Source organism: Miniopterus natalensis, chromosome 6 (genome assembly GCF_054644295.1).
Source record: "Miniopterus natalensis isolate mMinNat1 chromosome 6, mMinNat1.hap1, whole genome shotgun sequence".
Taxonomy (NCBI): Eukaryota; Metazoa; Chordata; class Mammalia; order Chiroptera; family Miniopteridae; genus Miniopterus; species Miniopterus natalensis.
Genome location: NC_142086.1, coordinates 71258586 through 71283106, shown reverse-complemented (window position 1 = coordinate 71283106; position 24521 = coordinate 71258586). Strand labels below are relative to the sequence as shown.

Here is a 24521-nt window from a genome sequence, read left to right as displayed (position 1 = left end):
ACCATTCCAGCATCCCCAAATCAAAACAAAACACATACCGTTCTTATTCTTACAGGTTTACTGGTAAAAAGTGAGACACCACCAATAATAGGTACCCAGCACCTCCTTTGGTGTTTGGGTTGGGGGACAGGGACACCGTAGCCTAGGGAGTTGTATCAACTGGACAGATAACACTGATCTAGAGGCCTTTAAAGAAATTAGATTCACAGGAACCTTGACTGTGAGGAGCTGGGAATGTGTATATAATCTGCCACTGATTTACAGGTCCAACCACCATCATTTTGCCAGGAAAATGAATCATCCTTCTGTCTCTAATTGTAATAATCTTTGCATAACTTCTGGAAGAAGTAGGCAGAATGGTCATGTAGACCCAGCATGGGTGAGGAAAGAGGTTGTCCTGTTTTGTCGCAAGGAGATTTGCTTTCTGTGGCATCTTTCTTGCAGTAATAGTTGCATACTATAGCAGCCTATTTATTACATGCAACATATGTTTTAAATTTCATATTGATCTCACACATGTATACTAATAATTTGCTTCGAAACCCTTTGTATTAGTAATCCCAAGGTACGCGTCTTTGCAAATGGAAGTTTGCAGATTCTTTTTTTAACATTATTTGAAAAGTCATCGGGTAATCTACAGAAAACCTGACATTTTTTTATGTTTTCCTCCAAGGATTACCTCTAGTAATCTAAAATGTTACACAATTTTATAAGCGAAGCAAGATTTGAAGTGGATCTTTTGAGGATCAATAAGATTAAAATGGCAAAACAAATTTAATTATATAACCAATTCTTCTCTTTCCCAAACCTGAAAGAAAAGCAAATTGGTATTTAAGAAATTTTCTTTGTCTAATAAATAGCCTCGCTTTATAATAATGCCAGTGACCCCAGTTTAATTAGGTGCAATTAATTTTGTGCAAGCGAAATTTGACATCTTGCTAGAGGCACAACCAGCTGTACCCTGTCTGATGAATTTTTTTTTAAACCACCAGTGAGAACTCATCATCGGAGCTATTGGGAAAGGGTGGGAGGCAGGAAGAAAAAGGCCACAGGGCTGCATTTCGTATTTAAAAAATGGCTCCAGCGGACAGCTGAATGTTTAATTAAAAGAGCTTCCGGGAATGATTTTTCATTGGTGCATCATCTTTGACAAGTTGTCACGACTTTATTTCTGCAGTTTGCACTCCCCTTGGACATGCTCCCACACATGTGTCTGGACATACGCTGCTCACGTCAAGCCTGGGCTCCTTTGAGAGTCTACAAAAGCACTTGCTGACTTTGGGTGAGCCGTGTCATCTGGAGGTTTAACATAATCTCCTCCTTCAATCCTATAAAGTGTCCTGTGCCCCTCAGGTTAGTCCTATTCAGATTATCACACGCATTAAAAACCACTGCCAGTTAACTGATGACACATGCCTCCTTACACTTGGAATTTTTATTTTTGTTATTGAAAGAGTCTTTTTAGATTCATTTGGATGTATACTTTTATGCATACAAAAAAAGAAGAAAGTGAAATCTCTTGGTTGTGTTAGTCCAAAACCCTTTTCACATTCGGGGTCCAATTCTCATTGAAGCATGTTCCGTCAGAGTTGTCTGTCTTTGTCCCTCGCCTCACTGTCACCGTGTACGGTCAGGGCACTGGGCCTCACCTTCTGAGCCACTGTCTTCGGTCGGCAGGTTGTGGTGCTGGAGCTTTGTTGTTCCCATCAGAAGACATTCGGTCAACTCCCAGGGCCGGCCTCTTCCTCACCGGTCCTTAACTGGTTTGTTGGCCGGCGGGGTTACAGTTCAGTGGAGCAGAACTGCCACCAGCTGCCTGGGCGGCCGAGATCGTGAGGCGCATCCTGATTTTAAAGATGACAGAACGTGCATAACCGCGCTCCTCAGAAGCAGGCGGTTCAGTTCCTCCGCCGCCTTCTTTGTGATGATGTGATGACCGCGGAGAATTCGAATGGCCACAAATGAAATCACGAAAGAGAGTGCCTTGGAGAGAAAGCCTACTGTGCAGCCAAGCCTCAATGGCAGCCCCAACACTTTTTTAAACATGAGCATAAGAAGTGGTGGAGGCAGTGTTCAGCTCGTGAGATTGAAGGACGTTGCCATTTTCACAAAACCTGGGCACTGACTGTCCGACTGCCATAAGTTTACCCCAGCCACGGGAACAGTATCCCAGGTCTGGAGGGGACAAGCATTTCTCCAGCTCTGGCTGGGCTGAGGGGAATAAATAGGTGGGCTGGCTTGAAAAAGACAAACAGGTAAATGTATATCAGTTACCCTAGAATCTGCTATCTCCTGCAGGTCCAGGCAGGAGATTGGGATTGAGAAGGGTGTCAGCAGTTAAATCAAAGAGCCCATCCACAGAAACGTTCACTTATAAGAAAGAAATCGTGTTTCTTGCTGCCCTCCAAGACAATCTCCCAGCACCCAGCACCCTACCAGAAACAAAGGCCCGGCCTGACTCATCTGTGAGTCATGGTCCCTGCAAAGACACCATCTGAATCAGAGAGACAGCCATCCTGTCCCAGCTGTCACACATTCAGCCCCACTCACCTTTTCTCTGACACATAAGCTCTAATCAACCCACCCGTTTTCTCCCTTTTTCTTTTTTTAATTCCTGCTAAATGCCCACCCTTGGCAACTCAGAAGCACTCAAAAGAGAAAAACTTTAAATCAATTCAATTACTTCAACCCAGAAATACCTAGGTATATTTACTTTTCGGTGCATACATCTCCACATTTTTGTTTACAAAGTTGACACCATACTAGAGCTACTGTATAGACTGTTCTTTTAGCATATCATGAGCATTGGCCCATATTCATAATTTTCTACTGTCATATATTTTTACCAGCTGCATAATGGCCCTTCATATATTTCACCAGAGTGTGCTTAATTCATCTCTTAGACTTTGGAGTTGTTTCCAGTTTTTTGTTTTGCTTGCTTTTTTCATCTTCTCATTTTCCCTTCCATTCATGAATTTATTCTGTTCTTCTTAAAGTGCCCCACCCTCCCAAGAAAGACTTTAGTTCCAGAGTAAAATACGAGTTTTGTGACCCTGTATAATTGAACCTCTGAGCTTTAGTTTTCTCGTATGTAAGATGGAGGTCGGAATACTTACTTTATGTGTATCTGAGCATCAGAGGTAACTGTAAAGTGCCTGACACAGTAGATGCTCAAAAATGGTCGTTCTTTATTTCAGAATGTAGGTTGCTTAGGAATTGGTAGGCTTCCATCGGGATGAGAGTAGGCCACGTTTGGTGCCTAGAAGAAGAAGCCTCATGCATTCTGGTTTTCAGTTAATGCGAAAAAAACCAGTTCTGGTGAAAATGCATTTTTCCAACATTAAGATCCTATCATTCCAAATTCAATTACGTGCAAGTAGCGATTCGTGAAGGAACCGGACACTGATGTGGAATTAGACCCAGCAGCTGTCTGAGGAATGCGATATTTATAGTTCTCTGGAGAAGCGGGTTAGGAGACGGGCTGGTGCTTCACTGGAGAGAAGCTGGTGACTGCTAGTTCCCCTGTCCCTGTAGTCTCTTAAGGAGAGGTTCTGTGGCATGTGGTGTTGGATGCCTACCCGCCACCATGTGAACATGTGCAGATGGAAGGATCCAGAGCTAACCTTCAGAAACGGAGCAGAAAAAGCGAGTATGTGCGGGACCAGGAGGAGAACACCGGAGAGGGCCATCCACGGGTCAGCACCACTGCAGCCGCCTCTCAGCTTCTGCAGAGGAAGCCTGAGCCTCGTAAGATGTGGGGTCAGGACGGGCCACAAAGAGACATGCCGTTCCCCTTTCCCCTGCTCCTCTCTTTAGCACATAGTTTGAAACTACCCTTAATGACTCTGGGCACATGACTGCTTGGGGCTTGGCTTTCCGCCCCTCCCCTGCATTTACCCCCCCACCCCCACTTCACCAGGCCCTCCTTTCCTGCACCGCCCTGCTCACGCACTCTTCTGGCTAACGCCTTATCATTCATGCCCAGGTTACTAAAGTATGTCTTTTCTCATATGTAAGGGGGAGTGTCTACTAAGCGCTGGGGGGTTTTTCAGTTGTCTTCCAGTGCCCTGTATATTCCACCCTTCTATTTGCACATTGTGATCTAGTGACCCAGGCATTGGTACCTGTTAGAAGACCTAGTTTCTGTTGCTCTTAGTTCCACTACTACTGTGCATCCACTTAGTACAGGGGTCGTGAGCTATAAAATGTCTTCAGGAGCCAGATGTAAACATAAATGAGTCGAGTAGCCCAGATAAAAGGCCATAAGCGGGACTGTAGCAAGCTAGGAAGAGTGTGCCCTGGCCAAGGGGACAGTAGCTACTCTGCACTAGTCTATTGGAGCCATGGCGTTTGCAGAGATGTTATTGCCTGATCATCGAATGAATGAACAGTTAAACATCCCTTTCTCTCTTAATATAGCTATAAAAGTCATTACAGGTCTTTCGTGTGTGTGTGATGATATGTGTTGGACCAGCAATAGTCTCACCTGTTATATGAATGCCACCCCTTTTTAAAAAGTCAGATTATAACCTTATGCATCACACAGCCCGTAGCAAAGAAAGTTAACACAACCCCACTAAAGTAAAGTGAGAAATAACTGTATTTTCACAATAACAAATATTAGGAAGCAAAATCTTTGCCTTTTTTTAAAAAAAATAGTCATTGGTATCTCTGTAACTCGTGATAAAAGTCAATATGGAACAGTCAGTAGGGAAAAGAAGAGGAAGATGCAGGTTTGGGGGGTGGAGAGGGTATTTTATAGTTTATCAACCCACCTCAGCACATTCCACAGAGATGCCGTCACACATGGGACATCTAGAACTTGTCCAGAGCTCGTGTTCTCACATTCTTTCTTCATGACAAATCCTGGTCGACACTGTGGTTTTTCACTGCCTCGTGGTGCATAAGAAGAGGTTTCTGGGAGAACCAGGACTCAGACCTTTCTAAACAAAAAGTCCACGGGCGAGGCAGGAGCCCAGCAGCCTTCTGCAGGCAATGCTCTGCCAAATGCCACTGGAAACATCACGTAACCTTGACTTGGGTACCTTAAATTATATGGCTAATTAACAGGATGAGGGTTGTGTTTTGTTTTCACCTCAGGCTGCTTAGGAGATCCAGACAAATTAGACCCCCAGCAGCTTGGATTCCATAAGGCTGTGTAGCCTGGTTGTGAGTGAGGCTGGGTGGATGCACCATGGTGTGAGGGACAGAGACCAGGGACCCCAGGTTCCAGGAGTGAGCCTCAGTTCGGCCATGCCTCCCCAGGCCAGAAGGGGCCAGGACGGCGGTTATCGAACTTGACCCTGGACACAGGCCTTCAGCAGCACCGGGTGGCCCTGCTCACCCCACAGCCAGGCCGCCGCTCGGAAGCTATGATTGGATTTCCCCCAAAGCCACCTTCATCTTAAAACCTGCTTAAAGGCTAAAGGCAAACAAATCCTTTTTGAAACTTGAGTCCGTTTTAAGATGTCTTTTCAAAAATCCCCTGTGAACTATTAGCTGTTATGTCATATAATTTCCTTTTCCTGAGAGCAACATTCTTGTGATTACCGCTATAAGGAATTATAAGTCTCACCCTATAAGAAGCTCGGTTTGGTTTCCCACGGTGATAATGTGGTGCTAAGGCGATTTTCTGAATTTCTGCCTGAGGTGTTTTTTCATTTCACTCTGATTGCTAACCCTCCCCCCTTCTTTCCCTTTGCCTTTCCTGAGTTAGAAACATTGTTTGGGATGGTTGATTTAGGTCTGAGTTGATCCTATGGCAAAGTTCAGTTTGGGGGCAGAACAATAGAATTTATGATCAGACTTTCTTCAGAATATATATCTTCAGATGTTTTAAATCTTATTTTCCAGCCATATCATGGGTTATTTTATATTTTTATAATCTGTGTACCCAGTGGCCAGACTCTTCTTTTCAAAGCTTTAGTTATTCAATAAATAGAAAATGCTACATAATCTTAAATTTGAATTAGGTTTAATTAAAAATGTCTTTTTATTTTTAAATATGTCTTTAAAATATGTCTTTTTAATTTACAATTTTATTTCCCATTATCTTCCAATCCATTGACCTTGAGTTGTATTATTCATCATGGGTTGATACTGGGGTGTTCTTCTGACCAACTACAGATAATAAGTTTTAAAATAATTTATATGGGATTAAGGGTAACTTAAACATATTAGATGTCTCCAGGAAAAAAATTCCAGTGGAAGAAGCTGCCTAACAGAGTTAGGACAGCTCACAGACCCTGTCAGAGCTGAGCATGCATCAGAGAGTTGCTGTACCACGCTCTAGAGCGCCCTTTGCAAAGTCACATCCCTATTAAAATTCTGTGTTCCTTTGTCTAGGCCTTCAGAAAGTAGAGGAAGGAGGGTAATTAACATGCACAGAGCGCCTGCCCTGTGCCCAGCTCTCAGCTCTTTTCATTCTTCCTACAAAACACTGACTTATTCACCCCATTTTACAGATGAGGAAACTGAGGGTCATAGAGTAATGTGCCTAGGGATAAGTGAGGATTCAGAACCCAAGTCCGACTGCATGCAAGCACCCTGAGCTCATCACACAGCACCTGTTGGCTTCTGCACCCAGCCCTAGGCCTGGCTGTCCTTGGGGCACTCGAGGGCAGGAAGGGAACAGAACTGGGCCTCCTGAGGGAAAGGCAGAGTTTTCTTACTGGGGAAATAAGCTGGATTTTCACTGATTACAGAAGTGAGCAATAGGTGGCAGTAGATACACGTAACAATGCTGGTGCCTGTGTTAAATCAGTAGATTTCTTTTTCTAGGTTCTGTATAATTTTCAAAGAAGCGCTTTATATGAGTCATCTGAGTAATTGTGTAGAAAGCATCCCTATCCATTGGAATTTCTAAAAACTCAAAATTCAAATGTCTGCTGTCAGGGGAGTTGTTCTTTGCCTTTCTCCCTGTGAAGTAATAATGCTGAGCCATTGGTATCTACTCTCCTAAACCTGGTTTAGATAAGCCCACGATCCGTGCTGCTTAGGAGCCCCTAATACCTTTTTTTTCTCTACTATTACACACAGGCCAGGGTTACTAGGGATGCTAAGACTTCTTTAAAAACTCTCCATCACCAAACAGCAGTGAAATGTGTTTAACTTCAAGAGAGGTCAGAACAAAGAACTAGGTTCCCTGTCTGTCCTGGTATACAGCACATACACCACTGGGTGACCCTTTGTGACCCCATTTCTAGCAGCATCACTCCTGGAGCTTCAGGATCTGCCACAAACACAATGAGCTCCCAAGAAAGCTCCACCTGAGGCTCTGAGTGCACAAGGTGGCCTGCAGAACCACACTGTGTCCACAGGTTGTCCCTGTCTGACTGGGTTTGGGGTTACCTTACATTTCTCTAGGGTGAACCCATGGTGTGTTTTTTTCTTAAATGATATAAATGAGCTCCCTTGGTTGGCTATTGGCAACTGCTTTAAATAAAATTTTCCTTCAGATGACCCTATTCTGTCTATTTGAGGGGGAAAGGGAGTCTTCAGAGAGCCATGGTCTGGGGTCCCTGGACTGTCCCATGGGACAGGACACCAAATGACACTATACAGCTTCATTTGCTGAGGACCCCATTCATCATTGACAGGAATATACAGTCAATGACTCAACACATTTTTTTTAATAAATATATCTTTATTGATTTCAGAGAGAGGAAGGGAGAGGAAGAGAGGGAGAGATAGAAACATCAATGACGAGAGAGTCATTGATCGGCTGCCTCCTGCACGCCCCGGACTGGAGATCGAGCCCACAGCCCGGGTGTGTGCCCTGACCACGAATCGAACCACGATCTCCTGGATCCTAAGTCGATGCTCAACCACTGAGCCACACCCGGCCAGGCTCAGTACATTTCTATTGAGCATCAACTATGTGTTTGGTGTTGTGCTGGGTGCTATAACATATGGCCTTAAATTATTGTTCACTTAACATGAAATTAGTATGGGGAAAAACTAATGCAATATTAGTAAAAATTATGATTTTATCTTTATCAAGTTATCAAGTGATCACTGTTATCCTCTAGTGTGTTATCACTGATGAGTTAGGAGTAATCCTGGTCACTCACTTCTCCATGTGAAAGATACATAAAACTGCTTTTCACTAGCAAAACCAGACAGTTCTATTGGGTGCGGCCAGATCACACATAGTGAGCGGACGCGTGTTCTCTTTGCTTCTGCCCAGCCTGCAGAGTGGGATGAACCTGCAGATCTGCTTTGTCAACGACAGCGGCAGTGACAAGGACAGCGATGCGGATGACAGTAAGACTGAAACCAGCTTGGACACCCCCTTGTCGCCCATGGTGAGTCCACAAGCTGCCGCTGAAGCTCAGTGTATGTGCTTTCCTGGCCATTTGGCTTCTTTTCTGTTGTTATCAGGAACAAACATTACAGAGATTTAAAGAGAGAAGTCTCTCTGCATTTCTTGACGTGGCATTCTCCTAAAATTTGACAGTGACTGAAAAATCAAAGCTGTGATACAGCAAGGATACCTAAGCTCTGTTAGAGTTAGCAGCTATTTTCATATTAAACCATAAGAGAAATCACATGTGCTCTAAAAAAATTTTTAAAGGGAAATATACTAAATACCAATCCTTCCCCGCTGGGTTTAGACAGCAGGACACATTTTAAAAGGATGGGGGCAGGGCCGAGGGGAAAGCTCGCGCGTGGAGGTGTCGCTCAGACAAACCAACAAGATCAAGCGTGTGCAGTGTTCCTCGCCCATTCCTTGCGCACATATTATAAAAGATGGCTTTCTGATTGTGGGAGCTTGTGGCTGGAGTTCTTGCCACTTGGTGAGGTCTGTGCATCACTTTTCTCACCAACCAATCATGTTTTCTTACCAAGGAAACTGTTGGTCACTGGATCCCTGAGATCCTGTCCACTCCAGAGAGCAGCACGCTGCCTTAGCTCTGGGTTAAATATTTTGCTGTGTCTGGTCTTTTGAGAACAAGAATCAAAGAACTGTCTCAAGTTTGTCATAAATCTGTGCTTCCTATTATTTATTTTTTCTGCTACTCTTTGTGCTAAAATCACAGTCTGAGACTGGTACAGGTCAGATCAGACGATGAGCTGAGTTGGTGGAGGGGAGTGTCGGGGGGCTCGGGGAATGTTCTAGCCCCTCTCCCCTATGGTACCGGGCACACAAAGCTCAGGGCCACTCTTTTTGTCTTTGCAGAGCAAACAGAGCTCTTCCTATTCCGATAGAGACACTACTGAAGAGGAGTCTGAATCCCTAGATGATATGGATTTCCTCACGAGGCAAAAGAAATTGCAAGCTGAAGCCAAAATGGCCCTCGCCATGGCCAAACCCATGGCCAAAATGCAAGTAGAAGTGGAAAAACAGAACAGGAAAAAGTCTCCCGTCGCTGATCTCGTAAGCAGCAAACGCTGAAATGCAAGCGGTGTGCCTAGTGGCTGCGCATGGTTGACGCTGTCCCTGTCCTTTACCAGAGTTATGCAAACTTGGGTTTCTCCAAGGCAGTTCGTAAGAAGTACTGTCATTGAGAAATACGTGTTTCTTTTTCCTTTCTGTTGTATCACTGAAAGATACATAAGCAACAGATTTCACAAAAGTAAACTTTGCTCTTGATTCGTATCTGCTGTGTTTCTTAGAGGCAATATTAGCCGTCATGGGAGTGTTTAAATTCCTTTAAAGCAATCTCAGTTTAAGAACCTGTTGGTTGTGGCAAACTCACTACTGCTGTAGCTCTCATTCCCACCTTTCAACGAAGACAGTCTCGCATAGTGGGTTAAGAGCCTAGCACTTTGGAGTTTAAGTCTAGCTCTGCCACTGACCTACTGCGGGTTTCTGGACAAGTTGCATAAATCTCAGTTTTCTCATCTATAAAATGGGAATAAACAATAACACCTGTGTCAGAGCATGATTGTGAGAATTCCGTGAACAAAGCACTGGAAGCACATAGCACAGTGCTTGTAGCATGGCATAAATGAATAAATAGCTGATATTGTTAATTTCATCCATGGCTTCAATATTATTTGAGTTCCCTGGTAATTCATTTGCAGATATAACAATTGACTCATGGTTGTCACAGCCTGTGCTAAGAACCAGCCTGAAAGCTTTTGATTTGAGTAGTGTAGCATTTTGATGCCGATAGTGTTTTAGACAGTGTGGCGTGTAGGGCCTCGCAGTGGGAAAGTCAGACTAGGGAAGCTTTTAAACCCAGAAAGTGGGCGAATGAGGGGAGTCTTGTAAGGGGAAATTGGTTCTTAGGCTCAGTGTACTTGCTGCTCTGCTCACACCTCCATCTCTTCCCCTCTGTATTCACAGCTGCCACACATGCCTCATATAAGCGAATGCTTGATGAAAAGGAGTTTAAAGCCCGCTGACCTGAGGGACATGACTATTGGGCAGCTACAAGTGATAGTCAATGATCTCCATTCGCAGATAGAAAGTAAGTATAAGGCGTGCTTGAAATGGAATAATAAATGGGAAATGCAATGGGTAGCACCATTTCCTTGACTCAGTTCTCCGTACAGCGTTTCATTGGGCTCCTCCTTTGTACTTGCAAGGAAAAGAGGAGAATCGAAATCTCTCTGTCTCTCTTATTACTTTGAAAAACTCAGAAACTTTAAGAATTTTTCAAAATTAGTTCCTTTATATTTATTTTAATTAGCAAGTGCTTGGAATGTATTTGGCTTGTTTCTAGAATGCAATTTAGTAGTTACAGGTCATTTGTTATACAATTATACCCTCAATTTTATTGGTACATACATTCATTTTAGGTCATCAGATCAAATTTGACTTATTTATGGTACTCCAGGTGGTGAGAGTAGATAGGACCAGTATGTGAAAATTACCGGGTGAGGAAATACAGACCTGTTTGCCCCGGAATAAGTGCAGTGCAGAGGGGCAGTGAGTGAGTGGCACTCACTCGCCTCAATTGCAGGTACAGAGGAGGTCAGCCCGGTGAAAGAGAGAGCGTGCCCACTTGGGCAGTGTGGTTAGGCCAGATGGGCTCACCAGCCCTCTGGCACACGTGATTTGTTAAAATCATATCACTTAAAGATAAAGCCACCTAAGAGATATGCCAACCAAATACATTCAGACAAACCAACTATAAGAAGCATTTTTAGGAGCCAAGTGGGAAAATTGGAACACTGACTAAATGTTTTATTAAAGATTTATTTATTTATTCAGATACGATGGAGGGTATTGTGGTTATGGTAATTTTTTTAAAGGAGCCCTATCTTTAGAAAAACATACTGAAGCACTGACAGATGAAATAGTATAGTGCCTAGAATTTGCTTTAACATAATCCAGAAGGAGAAGGGGAGATAGGTGAGTCAGAATTGGCTAGTTGAAGCTGTTTGGAAGCATGGGACATTCTTAAACCGTGCTTTGTGCTTTTGTATCAGTGTGAAATTTTCCGTAATAAAAAGTTAAAAACTTCATATGGGGGGAAGATTCCTATGCATGCTGCAGGCACTCTACTGAGTACTCATATAAAAAGCTACCCCTAGAACACACTGGAGAAAATAGAATTGGACATCTTTAATGTCAAGTTAATACATTCAATGTTGTTTTAAAATCCAAAAGCGATAAAGAATTCTTTTCTCTGCAAAATAAGCTAGCCAGAGGAAGACAAATACCATATGATCTCACTAATATAATATGTGGAATCCAATGAGCAAAATAAACTGATGAACAAAATGGAACAGGAAGCATGGATACATGGAACAGACTGTCAGGAGCCAGAGGCGCGGGGGTTGGGGTGACTGGAAGAAGTAGGTGAAAGGATTAGCTAATGAACACATATGCATACCGTATAGACACGGACAGTAGTGTGGTGAAGGCCAGGGGAGGGGGAGGGAGGGGGAGGTAGGCAAAGGGGTGGTGGGAATGGGGGAAGTCTGCAATAATGTCAATATTAAAAAATTTTAATAATAAAATTTTAATAAAAATAAAGAGAAAGAATTTAACATTTAATTAAGAAACCACAGATTCAGTGGATTTCTAAAAATTATACTACATTTTCATTTAGTTGAGAATAAACTACTAGGAGTGTTTATTCTGTCAAGTGATATTTTACCACCAAAACATCTTGCTTCGATTTTTAAATAATAAAATTGCCATCTCGTCCTTTTCAGGGGTAGATGATGTTTTAGACCTCTTTGTATGGTCCCCCCCCCCCCTTTTTTAAATTGGAAACTAGCCTGAAGAAAAGGCAGACAAATGCATCATTTGAAGTCAGGATCTCTGGAAGCATTCCCAAGGGGGACCTGGCTGAGTACTTGCCCACTTCCTTTCTTTGGTTCCCGGGTCCAGAGCTCTCGCTAACTGAGTGTTCTCCTGCATGTGTCCAGATTTAAAAGCTTTAATTCGTAGCTGAACCGAGGGGAAAACGCAAGAGAGAGCCCTTTGCTTGTTCATCATTTTTGAGGCAGAAGCCATACTGACCCAGTGCGCTGATTTCAAGAAGATGAGAAATGTGTCTGTTTCATTCCCAAGACAAGTCCTCAGGAATATTTGCCTTGGCACCTGTTGTCCAGAGACTTCAGGGGCTATTTCTTCAGGGCTTACAGCCTGGCTTTCCAGTGTCTGGAGCTAATACTTTTTCCTAGAACAGCCTGCACTCAGGGCTGCTCCTTCCCTGGGCCTTGGGAAGGTTCGGAGCATCCCCGAGGCGCCTTCCTCCTTAGCTGGGCGTCTAATGGGGCCTGTCAGGCGCCACAGCCCCTCCGACTCTCAGAGTGGCAGGGACGGTGGAAAACTTAATAAACCCCAGACATTTTTGTTCACACCTCTTCAAAACAAAACCCCGCTTTTTCTAACAAACTGTTTCCCTAATCGTGAGCAATTTCTTTTCCCACTCTGATGTGAATGTACAGTATTTGGAAATCCTCTGTACTTCACTCCTTTCCTTCCAGTGCTCTTATAATTATGCAGAGTGGTCATGTTCTCAAATTGATGGCTTCCTCTAAGCTTATGAGAAGCTAATACAAGAATTTTAAATTTTAACAAAAAATGATTGATAGATAGATGATAGATGATGATAGATGATAGATGATTAGATAGATGATAGATGATAGATAGATAGATAGATAGATAGATAGATAGATAGATAGATAGATAGATAGATAGATAGATAGATATCTGTGGTACATATGCCCAGAAATAGTTACCCATGCTGACTTGGATGCAGTCTTTTCTATTTCTAAGTGCTCTCTTCACTCCCCCCCAGGCTTGAATGAAGAGCTGGTCCAGCTGCTGCTTATCCGAGATGAGCTGCACACAGAACAAGATGCCATGCTGGTGGACATCGAAGACTTGACCAGGTTGGTGATGTTTCACCCTTTCCAAAGAACCCTAGAAACCCGGGGTGGTCTGAAGTTTAATAATTAGGGCAAGCGCGAACTCTAGAGAACTCCCTCCTTTCCTTCCATGAGTTGTTCACCTAAACCCTGCCGTTTAAATGGAGGGGAAGTGGCCAAAACTCCTTTCCAAACGCATTGCTTCTTACAACCACCCTCTCGTAATGGGTCGTCAGGGCATTCAAACATCTTACAGGGCACCCAACTCAGCTCAGCCATTCTGGCCCAGGAAGACCTTATCCTGAGGGACTGGCCCCAGGGGGTTGGCTCAAAGCCATTCCATGCTGGCGGGTTTCCAGCTGATGAGCCACCACGTGGTGGGTGCCACAGAATGGCACTCGCTGTTACGTGACCCGACTTTTGATCGCATCTGCTGTGCCCAGAAGGCAGGAACACTGGCATCTTTCCACAGTACCAGTGCCACCAGATTGCTCTCACCAGAGGGAAACTCTACCAGGACTTGAATATCCAGCCAGGCCTGGCTCCAAGTGCCTCTCTGTGAAGAGGTAAAGAGTTCTTCCCTAGGGAACAAGGAAACTAGGCTAATGCTGGTCAAGATCTTGCATTTGTTAGTTTTCCTTGTAGAAAAGCCTCTCACCATAAGGACAGAAAGTACATGAAATACTACAAGCATTCCTAGTATCTCGCATTTACTTTGGCACCTTTTCAGAGACAGTTTATTTGAAGTCTTTAAACCAGGAGACAACAATTACTATTAATCCCAGAAACGGCATTCAGAGAGCAGGAGGTTCCCCGAGGAAGGAAAGAACACTATTTGTCACAATAACATAAGGCATTAAACATGTGATCCACAACCATCCTAAAGAAGCTAGAAAACGTATGTGGTGAAAATGCTCTCAGGACCCCTTCTCATTGTGGAATGCTGGGAAAAATACTTTTCTAAATGCAAATGTTATAAAATAGTTTTGATAACTAAATAAATGTCACAGAACTACGTTTAGGCTTTTTTTTAAAGACCTACCTATGGGCAGCGCTCTGTTTTGTATGCTTTGAATATTACACTGCCTCACCCCTAACAGAAAGACAAAACAGAAAACCAGGAGGCCTTCTCACACCTTCTTAGCATATTTGCCTACATCTGAAATAACACTCAGATCTCAATAACACTCAAATCTCAATAACACTCAAATATTATTATTGCCATCTACAGATGTATTTAGGCACTACACCAAGTATAAGATACATCGCTTTTTGTTAGTCTAAGATATTTGCATACAGGTATTAAGATTACGGGAAATGAGTAGTGAAATATACAGCCAGGACCTGCATCCTTGAAAAAGATGTGAACTTTCTGATGAATTCTATGATCTGCTCTGCCCCTCAAAGCAGCAATGGCTTTACTCGCAAGGAGGATATTGCGAGGCTCCTCCCTTCTCTCAAAGGATTAAGTTATTACTTAGGATAGTAGTGTATTTTTTGTCTATACCTTTCTGATGGTAATCATGGGAAACAGGGCAGATGGAACCATGGGGTTAAAAGGAGAGGAGTCACTAATTTAAAGGTGTTGGAGGCACCCTATAAATTGGAGGAGGTAGGGAGAAGTTTCTATGTCCATTCCTGGCTGCAGAATTTTAATTTTGCTCATGGGGAAAAGGGAGGATGCTTAAGCGTCCCTAAAGGTAGCAGTCCCAGAGCTTTGCAGCCAGATCCGAGTGGGCTGAGAGTGTGGCTGAAGGGCTGCTGAAGTCTTGTCACCTCTTCCCCTCACCTGTCCAACTCCTCCCATCCAGAGGGCAGTGCAGATCAGCGGTTCTCAGATTTGGCTGCACCCTGGAACCCCCGGGGACCTTTATAAAGCATTGATGCCTGGGTCTCACCCCCCGAGATTCTAATTTAATTATTCCATGGAGTGGCCTGGGCATTAGGAGTTTTTAAAGCTCCCAGATGATTTCAGTGTGCAGCCAAATGAGGACCACTGGTTTGTATGATGCCTCTTTGGGGAGGGGCGCCCTGACTCCCCAGCGATGAGGCAGGACGCTTTTCCCCGTGTTCCTGGCAGTATGGCACCCCTCGCGCGTGGAGCCTCATCACGTGCTGCGTCCTCTGCTGTCTGTCCCGACCTGACTGTAAAGCCCCTGAAAGCAGAGACGGCGCCATGCTCATTCATTGCCGTATCCCCATAGCTCAAGACAGGGACTGCCAGGTACATAGTAGGTCCTCGATAATGATTGTTAGTAAAAAGGAGTCTTTGTGAGGCTTTCATATAAATAGTTGATGAGGATCTTTTAGTCGTATGGACAGAAACCCTTTTCCCTCCTTCATTTAAAATTTTAATGAAATTCACCCTTTTTAAAATTGATTATTATGTAGGTAGAGTTGGTATACAATCTTATATTGGTTATATTAGTTTCATGTGTACAATGTAGTGATTTGACATTTTTATACCTTACAATGTGATAACCCCACTAATTCTAGTAATCGTCTGTCGCCGTGTAAACTTATCAAAATATCGTTAACTACACTCCCCTTCCTCTTTTCTCCATCCACCCAACCCCATCCCTTCTGGTAACCATCCCTTTGGTCTCTGTTTCTATTCGTCTATTTTTGTTTTATTTGTTTGTTTCGTTTCGTTTTTAGATTCCACATGTAAATGAAACCATATGGTATTTGTCTTTCTCTGTCTGGCTTATTTCACTTAGCATATTAGCCTCTCGATTCATCCATGTTGTCACATATGGCAAGATTTTATTCTTTTTTATTGCTGCATAATATTCCTCTGTGTATGTGTGTGTGCGCGCGTATGTGTGTGTGTGCGCGTGCACTTTCGTGCGCACATGCATATACCACATCTTTATCCATTCATCTATTGATGGACACCTAGGTTGCTTCCAGATCTTGGCTATTGTAAGTAATGCCGCAGTGAACATAGGGGTGCATATATCTTTTTGAATTAATGTTCTCATTTTCTTCAGATAAATACTCAGAAGTGGGATTGCTGGGTTGTATAGTATATTTTCACCCTTGTATGTATGTCTCAAAATAATACCCAGTTTTCAGTATTTCCCAAAACAATATCCTGTCTGTTCTTTCTTTCTCTCTCAGAAAAAAACCCTTGCTCTGTGTGTGCAGACACATGCGTGTTCACACGCATGCACACACACATACATATTTTAAAACTGCTATAAGAACTAGAATTTAATTAGCTGTAGTGGAATCTTAGCTCACTAGGCATCAAAATATTTCTTGAACTGAATTTGTTTAAGAGAGGCCGAGGAGCTACTTTATGAATATGATCAAGATTCTTTTCTACACATGAATAGGCCATGAGATGGTCTGCTAAATAGCATTAATTTTTATTTTTTATTTTTTTTAAGGAAAAGAGGATATCTTTTTCTTGAGTTCCTTTAGTGTTAAATGAATATCACCAATTATTTGTGGGCTGTTGAATGTGGCAAGGACACTATTGTCACTTCCCTATTTTTGAAAGTATTTGTGGTTTGTCTTCTGTACCATAGATATGAGACATTCTGCACAAAACCAGTGAGTTCAGCTTGACGTCACTGAGCACCCAAATGAGGGCAGCACACCAGACTGCCCCATCCTGTGACTACAGCTGGAAGTCACACCCTTAGATGCTTTTCTCTTGCCAAATCCATAATTTCCTAGTGTCTTTCTTCAAAGCAGTTGTCTCTTGCAGCCTTCAGACCCTACCATCTTCTGAGAGGATATTTAATTAGTGCCCATTCAAGTGATAGAAGCAGCTTGGCCATTCCTCCCCCCTTCCACCGGCCCTGCGCTGGGATGGCCAGACTTCGGGCTCACAGGCTGTAATAGGGCTGGATGAATATGAAGGGCCACTGCACCCTACCCCACCCTCCTGCCATGACCATGCCCTCAGGACTGTTGGAAGGGGGGAAGTATGTACATGTGGAAGTTGTTTACATTCACAAAAGCCTGCCATTTGCTAGGAAGACATTAACTTTTGTAAGAATGGCGGTAGATTACTGGCTTCCGATTTCTGTTGGGAGCCTTGCTAATATGTGTGTCTGTGTGTGCGCCTGTGTGTTTAGATAAAGTCATGAAGTTACTTTCTGTCACACCCCCCTTGTTTTGACTCTTTGCTTAGCACTTATTTTCTGTCTACTCACTCTTTGTCAGCTATTTGTTCCTTTCCTGCCTCTCTCCTTTGGAATGTATGCTCCATGAGAACAAAGACCTCACTGTCTACTCACCACCACACCCCTCGGGTGAGGAGCAGTGCCTGGGACATAGTGAATATTTGTTGAATAAATGATCTCAGAGACTTATCTCTCCTCATTTTTAAACACAGCGCTGTAACCAGTCTCAAGTTAATCTAGTGACTCATTAAATAAAAGGAATCATGCATAGAATATAAAAATTGAAGAAGGCAAATCCATTTGAATTAAGAACTGTTTCTTGGTTCTCTTGATTTTACTGTGAGTAACTGGACCTCAGTTTGGAGGATGTTTTAGCTGTTGATTGGAACAGCTTGGATATTCTTAGCACTGAACAGTTGTATTGTTAATTTTGCAGACATGCCGAAAGTCAGCAGAAGCACATGGCAGAGAAAATGCCTGCGAAGTAAACAGAAGCCATCCAGCCAGAGGACAAGCTAGACTTCGTTTTGCTTCTGTGGTTGTAAAAATGCTGTTGCTCAAGGTGGCGCAGAAACAAACAAATGTCAGTGTTAGTCATTGATAATGTCTGAAGCTTAATGTCCAGTGATTAGCCTTTGCTTCTTTTTTTTTTTCATATTTTACCAGATGAATTTAATTGACATTTTCAAAGCATCACCCCAAAATTGCAGGGCACATATTCCCCTCAAGTTCACAGGGAAGGCCCCTCAAGACAGAACACATGTTAGGCCACAAAACAAGCTTCAGTAAATTTAAAAAGATTGAAATCATTCCACACCCCGTGCTCCCCCCCAACACAATGGCATGAAACTAGAAATCAATTTTAAAAAAAACCAAAACTGAAAAACACACAAACACGTGGAGGCTAAATAACACGCTTCCAAACAGTGAATGGGCTAACAGTGAGATCAAGGAAGAAATCAAACGGTGCCTTGAGCCCTGGCTAGTGTGGCTCAGTTGGTTGAGTGTCATCCCATCAATCAAGAGGTTGCAGAGTTCAATTCCTGGTCAGGACACATGCCCGGGTTGCGGACTTAATCCCAAGGGTGTGCAGTGCAGGAGGTGGCCAATTGATGTCTCTCTCTCCCTGTCTCTTCCCCCTCTCTCTAAAATCAATAAAAACATTTTTTTTTTTAAAAAAGATACCTCAAGACAAATGAAAATAAGAACACGACAACCCAAAATCCATGAGACACAGTGAAAACAGTCCCAAGAGGGAAACCCACAGCAGCACAGGCCCATCTCAAGAAACAAGAAAAATCCCAAGCCAACAATGTAACCTTTACCAGGAGACATGTTTTAAATGAGCCCATTGGATTGTTTTAAAACATGATCTTAATTTGATTGATTGGTTGATTGATTGTTTTGACAGTATTCTTTTTTTAGTGAGTAAAGCTCACCAAACATAAAATTAACCATTTTAAAGTGAAAAATTCAGTAGCATTTGGTACATTTACAAGGTTGTGCAGTGATCACCTCTATCTAGTTCCAAAACATTGCATCACCCCAAAAGGCAACCCCATTCCCCCTGCCGCAGTCCCTGGCAACCAACTGTCTGATTTCTGTCTCTACGGATTCACTTATTCTGGAAATTTCATGTAAAAGGAGTCATACAATAAAAGAGACAAATTTTCCGTTACAAACATAACACGATAGGTAGATCACTACTAAATTTTAAGAGTAAGTGCTACACAAAGTTAAACTCCGAGCAGGAGAATTAATTTCATAAGAGAGCCCTTCATCTTGGAGCCCTCCTTGCCTGATATAGGCCATGAATCATTTCCAGGGTTGCTGGAAATCCCAGAAACGGCAGCATGTTCTCAGAGTCTTCAGCATCCTGCTGTTCAAATTCACTGTCCTTGACTTTGTTTTTCTTGATACTCGCGTTAGATAGGTACCTATAGATCAAGATTGCTACTTTCTGGACACTTTTTAAGCCTTCATTATAAGTTAGTTGGTCGCTGCTTTCCATCTGATCGACTTTTGCACCTCTAGTTAATAAAAACTCCACCGCTTGCTCTCTGTTCCTCTACAGCAAGTGAAAGCGGTGTGAGGTCATCCTTGTTTCTCGCTTCAATATTTGCCTCGTGTGAAAGCAGCTTTGCCACCAGAGCTGTATTTTGACCAGTGGCAGCCTCGTGGAGGGCAGTGCCGCCGTCGATGCCCATCACTCTTGGACCAGCCCGTGGTCTAGCAGGGCAGCTGCCCATTCCTCTTCCTGCCGTTGCGGCCTTAACCAGAGCTGCCGTTTCCCTGGCCACGGGTTCAACAGGCATTTTCTGTCAGCTAGGAGGGAGAGTGACCGCCCCTGGACAGCCATTGGCACAGGCCACATGTAGAGCAGTCCTGTTCATCGTGTCTCTGTCCAAGCCATTTAACCTGAAAAATAGAAATTTTCACTCCCCCTACATTGCTCAGACTGACAGCTTTGTTGATCTTTCCTGTGGCTTTGTCTGGAATGTGGTACCGTGGCCCTCGGTGTCCCACGCCACTCGTCCCTGGGCTGGTGGAGGAGCCCAAGGGCAACACGTCCAGCCTCCTCGGAAAGGGAAACATCTTCATAGAGAGCCCACGAGCTTCAGAGAAGCCTCACCCCCCACCCCCGCTTTTCGTGACTCCTGAGCCCAGTACTCTAGATAAGCCGGCCACCTCACGCCACAGCATTCAAGCAGGGCAGTTTTCTGGCCTTAGCTTCTTAATTTATTTTAATTTTTTTACTGTGCCACTAAATATCAGGCATTTTAATAAAATATTGTTACAAAAATGTACAGTGCTGTACTTACACCATCACAACTCGTGGTTATTCAAAGAGGGTTTTTGGTTTTTTGTTTAGAGGTTTTAAGTTGGAGCAGTATTTACCATCAACTACTTTCATTCTTCACTGTAGTTTTAAAGAACTGTGACGGTGCTATAAAGTCAGAAATACATGCCTGCCTCGTAGTGAAGTAGCTCTCCGTAATAATGTATATTTTAATCAGTTTTCAACATTTTGTGAATGTTGACTACCTGAAGTTCATTTTTAGATGTGTTATTAACATTCTGTTGGATTCAGAGGGTTCTTTGAAAGTTTTATGTATAAATATGTAAAATAAAAATTAAAACTTTGTTTCATATGATACGTCTTTTTTCTCACTAGCAAGCCTCACACGGGCTGTATTTCTTCCCTTGTCACGCTTCCTCAACTCAATTCCCCGCCGGGAATTTTGTGCAAATTTTAACCACTTCTATTGGTCTCAGGAAAAATGCCAGGTCTAAGGAAATAGATTACAGATGATTCCCCAATACATAGAGCTTCAGAAAATCAATTTAATGCAACAACATCCATGCAGGTGTTAAGGAACATAAACTAAAGCTGAGATGAGTGATCAACATTGAGAACCACCCACAGACCACCTGGTGTAGCCTGAAAATAGAAGCTGAGACAACTGTCTACACTTCCCTTTCTTAAAAACACCCGGCTAGATATTTTAAGTAATCGTAATAAAGAGTTGCCAATTTTCATAGTCTTCTACAATCTTAATTGTAACACTAATATTTTTATGGGCCTCAATCAAGTTATCTTCATATGGAAAAAAATAAAGCAGCTCATAAATACATTTTCGATTTTATGAGTTGGCTATTGTGCGGGAGCTAAAGGGTGGGGCCCACAGTCCTCTCCACCCAGAGATCTCTAACTGAGCCGTAAGTCCTACACCAGCTGTGAGTCATCTGGATGGATCCCAGCCGAGAATCCAGACCCCGCTCCTGGAGCTGTGCTGCTTCAGCTCGGTGAGAACATTGGTTGGTGATTTTCATCGTTAGCTGCGCAGTGGAATCACCTGAGCAACTTAGTAACCCCTGGGGGCCTGGGGCCCACCCCCACAGATACTGATTTAATTGGTCCAGGATATGGCCTGGGCATCGGGATTTTTTTTAAGGTCCTTAGGTAATACTAATGCTGAGAACGACCTTAGACTTTCTTCCTTTTTAGCTATTCTTTAACCATTTTTTCAGTATCTAGTTTTTTTCTAATTAAGATGTATCTAGTTTTTTTCTAATTAATTTGGACTTCTGGGGAGAGTGCTATGAAAAATGCTTGTGCCCAACTATGAGTAGTGGTGTAACCTGAAAACCTCCTCCAGTGACATCCACAACCTGGAGTTCTGACGCTAAATCTCAGCTCAATAAGACTTAATTGTATAAATCCTTGTTAGAATTGCGAATTTTGACAAAAATTTAGAAATGAGTTTTCTCTTTGTCTTCAGTAATGCAATCTCTCTGGCTAGAAATGTGGGAAATGTGTTCTGAAGAAATCCATGGCCTCTAAACTCTTCAGTTGTTTGAAGCCCAAAATCATAACTAGAGCCACAAGGGCGCCTGGAAACATCTCCGGGTCAGAGCCAGCTGAAAGTAGAGCAGTTCTCCCACACCCCGAGACCCTCAAAGGAGATTATTCGGTGTCCGATGTCCCTTTCATAGTCCTCTGCCCCAGCAGAGATGTGACTCACCTCCAAGGGAATTCTTTCAAAATTGGGTCTTTCTGGTCCTATTGCTTAGGTTCTTTGGCGAGGACTGGGATTATTCACAGCAGGATTCCCATCTGCACTAGACCACCCTTCCACACAAACTAAGACCCTTAACCAGGCTTAGTTAGAATGCTAGACTGCCTGGCCTAAAAAACAGGGCCTCCTCGATTCCAGGTTTGAAGAGAATGAGGTGAGAGAGTGACAGGCTCTGGGCAGAAGGGATGGGCACAAAAGCTAACTCCACAATCTTCCTAGTGAAATGACTTTGAGCAAGTTACTACAGCTGTATTTTACCACCTGAAAACAAGCTGTTCAGAAATTATTCTAAAGATTGAATAAAATAGTGCCCATGAAAGCAGCTGGCACCCAGCAGATCCTCACTAAATAATTGTTGAAATAAATAAATGATCAGGATTTGGGTGAAGGAAGGATTCTGTATTTTAACAGTTTCTGAGATTTAACTCATAGGGTTTTTTCTTGTTTATTAATCATTAATTTACAAAACAGATGCTTAAGGAAAAAATAACATCAATCTTCAAGTCCTATCACTCTTCCAAATATCAACATTAAAACTCAGAATGTATTCTCACACACCTTTCTTCATGCTTTTACAAACAGATGCAGCCAATAAGGTTTTGTGTTTCAATTTGTTTATACAAAGACAGGATCACATAAAACACAGTGCTTTGCAACCTGCTCTGTCCATGGACACCCTTCCAGGGGAGTCCATACTGATCTGAGTCATTTTTTAACAGCTGTAAAATCATCCCCAGTATGATGGAACATACTTTATTCAGCTGTTTCCTTTAATGATGGGCATTAAGGGTCTTTCCAGATTTCTGCCATGAAACAGTGATGCAATAAATATGCTTGTACTTACATCTACTTGGGATTTTATTCTATGATAACCTCATTTCTTCTTTAATCCTCACTTGGAATTATATTTAGATACTTCAGAGTACAGAGAGCTAATTAAGGTAGGGAAGACCAGGTGAAGGCATTGCCAGGAAGTTCTATTTCTTTGCAAAAATATTGGACCCAACCCCCTCCCCCCATCTGACACACAAACTCATTTTCATCTTTAAAGAGTATGATGTCACTTCCTTGATGCAACTGTCTGTTGAATACAGATTTTTCTCTGTTTCCTGTTTGAGGGGAGAGGCAAACCTAAGCAGCTACCTTTGTAACCATAGCCCTCAGCGCAGAACCAGGCAGTCTTCTCCTGAAGAAAAACTCTGTAATCATTGGGACCTGCCTTTTTGACACTTCTGTTAACAGGTGGCACTCTTTATGCAGCTCCTCACAGATGAGGGATGAGCCTCTCAGCCTGATATTCCCTCAGGTTTAATCTCGCTGTTCTCAAGTTTGATCCCCCATGACTTGTTGACTCTTCCTTAGGTCCCATGTCTCTTCAAATTTTTTATCTACAGTCCAAAGACTTTCTTTTCACACCATCTCTAATTAAACAGCCCTATAACAGATATGGCTAGCCATCTGCTAAAATCCATGCCTCCCCACCATGTTCACAGTTATTGAGTTGTCCCTGGGAAGTGGCTAAACAGGTACTATATTTTTCTCCCACCATCCCCTTGAATTTAGATGTGACTCATGACTGATTTTCATAAATAGAACGTGAGGGGGGGTGACATGCCTTAATTCCAGCCAAGCCTTTGAAGAAGGTGTTTGCCTTCTCCATGCTTTCTCCTTATATCAGCTGCAATCAGGAGAACTTGAGGATGGCAGAGCCACAATATGGAAGGAGTCTGGGTCCCCGAGGCTACTGCATGAGGAGATCAGCCTGCTATCCAGCAGGATTTGCCTCAGACAGTTACAGGAGTGAGAAATAAACCATGATTATGTTAGAGCAATTATATTGTATCAAATATTTTTGTTACACAGCTAGCATTACCATAAATGATGCAGGTCCTTAACAAGAAAAGCTATAGTTCTGTAAGAAAGAAGTAGAATACAAACCCAGGCCTCTGAAGACAAACCCTGTGTTCTTAACCACCATGCCACAATGCTTCTAGAGGTCCTACCTTTTTCCTCTAAAACATCTTCTCTAGGTCAGTGACTTACTATTTTTCAGTTTATGGACCTCTTTGAGTTAGTTTAATCCCTGTCCCCCATTCTATCTTTTCCTTTAGCCATTGGGTCAGAATGAGGTTTGTCACAAACAAACAATTCACGCCAGAAATAAGAATATGGATTTTATTATTATGCCAGAAACACAAATATTTATCACATGACTATAGGAGACTTTTTTGGGTGCCTATCTTGACGAGCCTTCAGTTTCTACAACCCTCAAGAACACGATTGTTACGACCCAAGCTGAATTCTGATGCTTAGAAAAAGCAATTACCTTTTGTACTGATGTTCATTTATTCTTTCTAAATAAGATATGACATATTCATTATAAGATAGGTTGATGGGTAATGAGTTTTTCAGGATATTTTAATTGAAGCTTACAGGCAATTGTTGGTGTAAATTAATATTAAATAATCTATGAATTAATTGTCTGTCTATGCAAAATGAAAATGTCCGCCTAATTTCTGAGTGA

At 42.7% G+C, this 24521-nt stretch overlaps 1 protein-coding gene across 3 annotated transcripts in view; it reads left to right on the top strand.

Moving 5' to 3' along the window:
- SCHIP1 (schwannomin interacting protein 1) overlaps positions 1–20569 on the top strand; it is a 102039-nt gene extending 81470 nt beyond the window's left edge. For all 3 annotated transcript variants that reach the window (XM_087818346.1, XM_087818345.1, XM_016215698.2), the window contains 5 exons: positions 8189–8306; positions 9182–9379; positions 10295–10418; positions 13209–13302; positions 17854–20569. In XM_087818346.1, the coding sequence (XP_087674472.1) occupies positions 8189–8306; positions 9182–9379; positions 10295–10418; positions 13209–13302; positions 17854–17905 (586 nt within the window). In that variant the 3' untranslated portion in view covers positions 17906–20569. The remainder of the gene's footprint in view (positions 1–8188; positions 8307–9181; positions 9380–10294; positions 10419–13208; positions 13303–17853) is intronic.
- The last annotated feature ends 3952 nt before the right edge of the window (positions 20570–24521 follow it).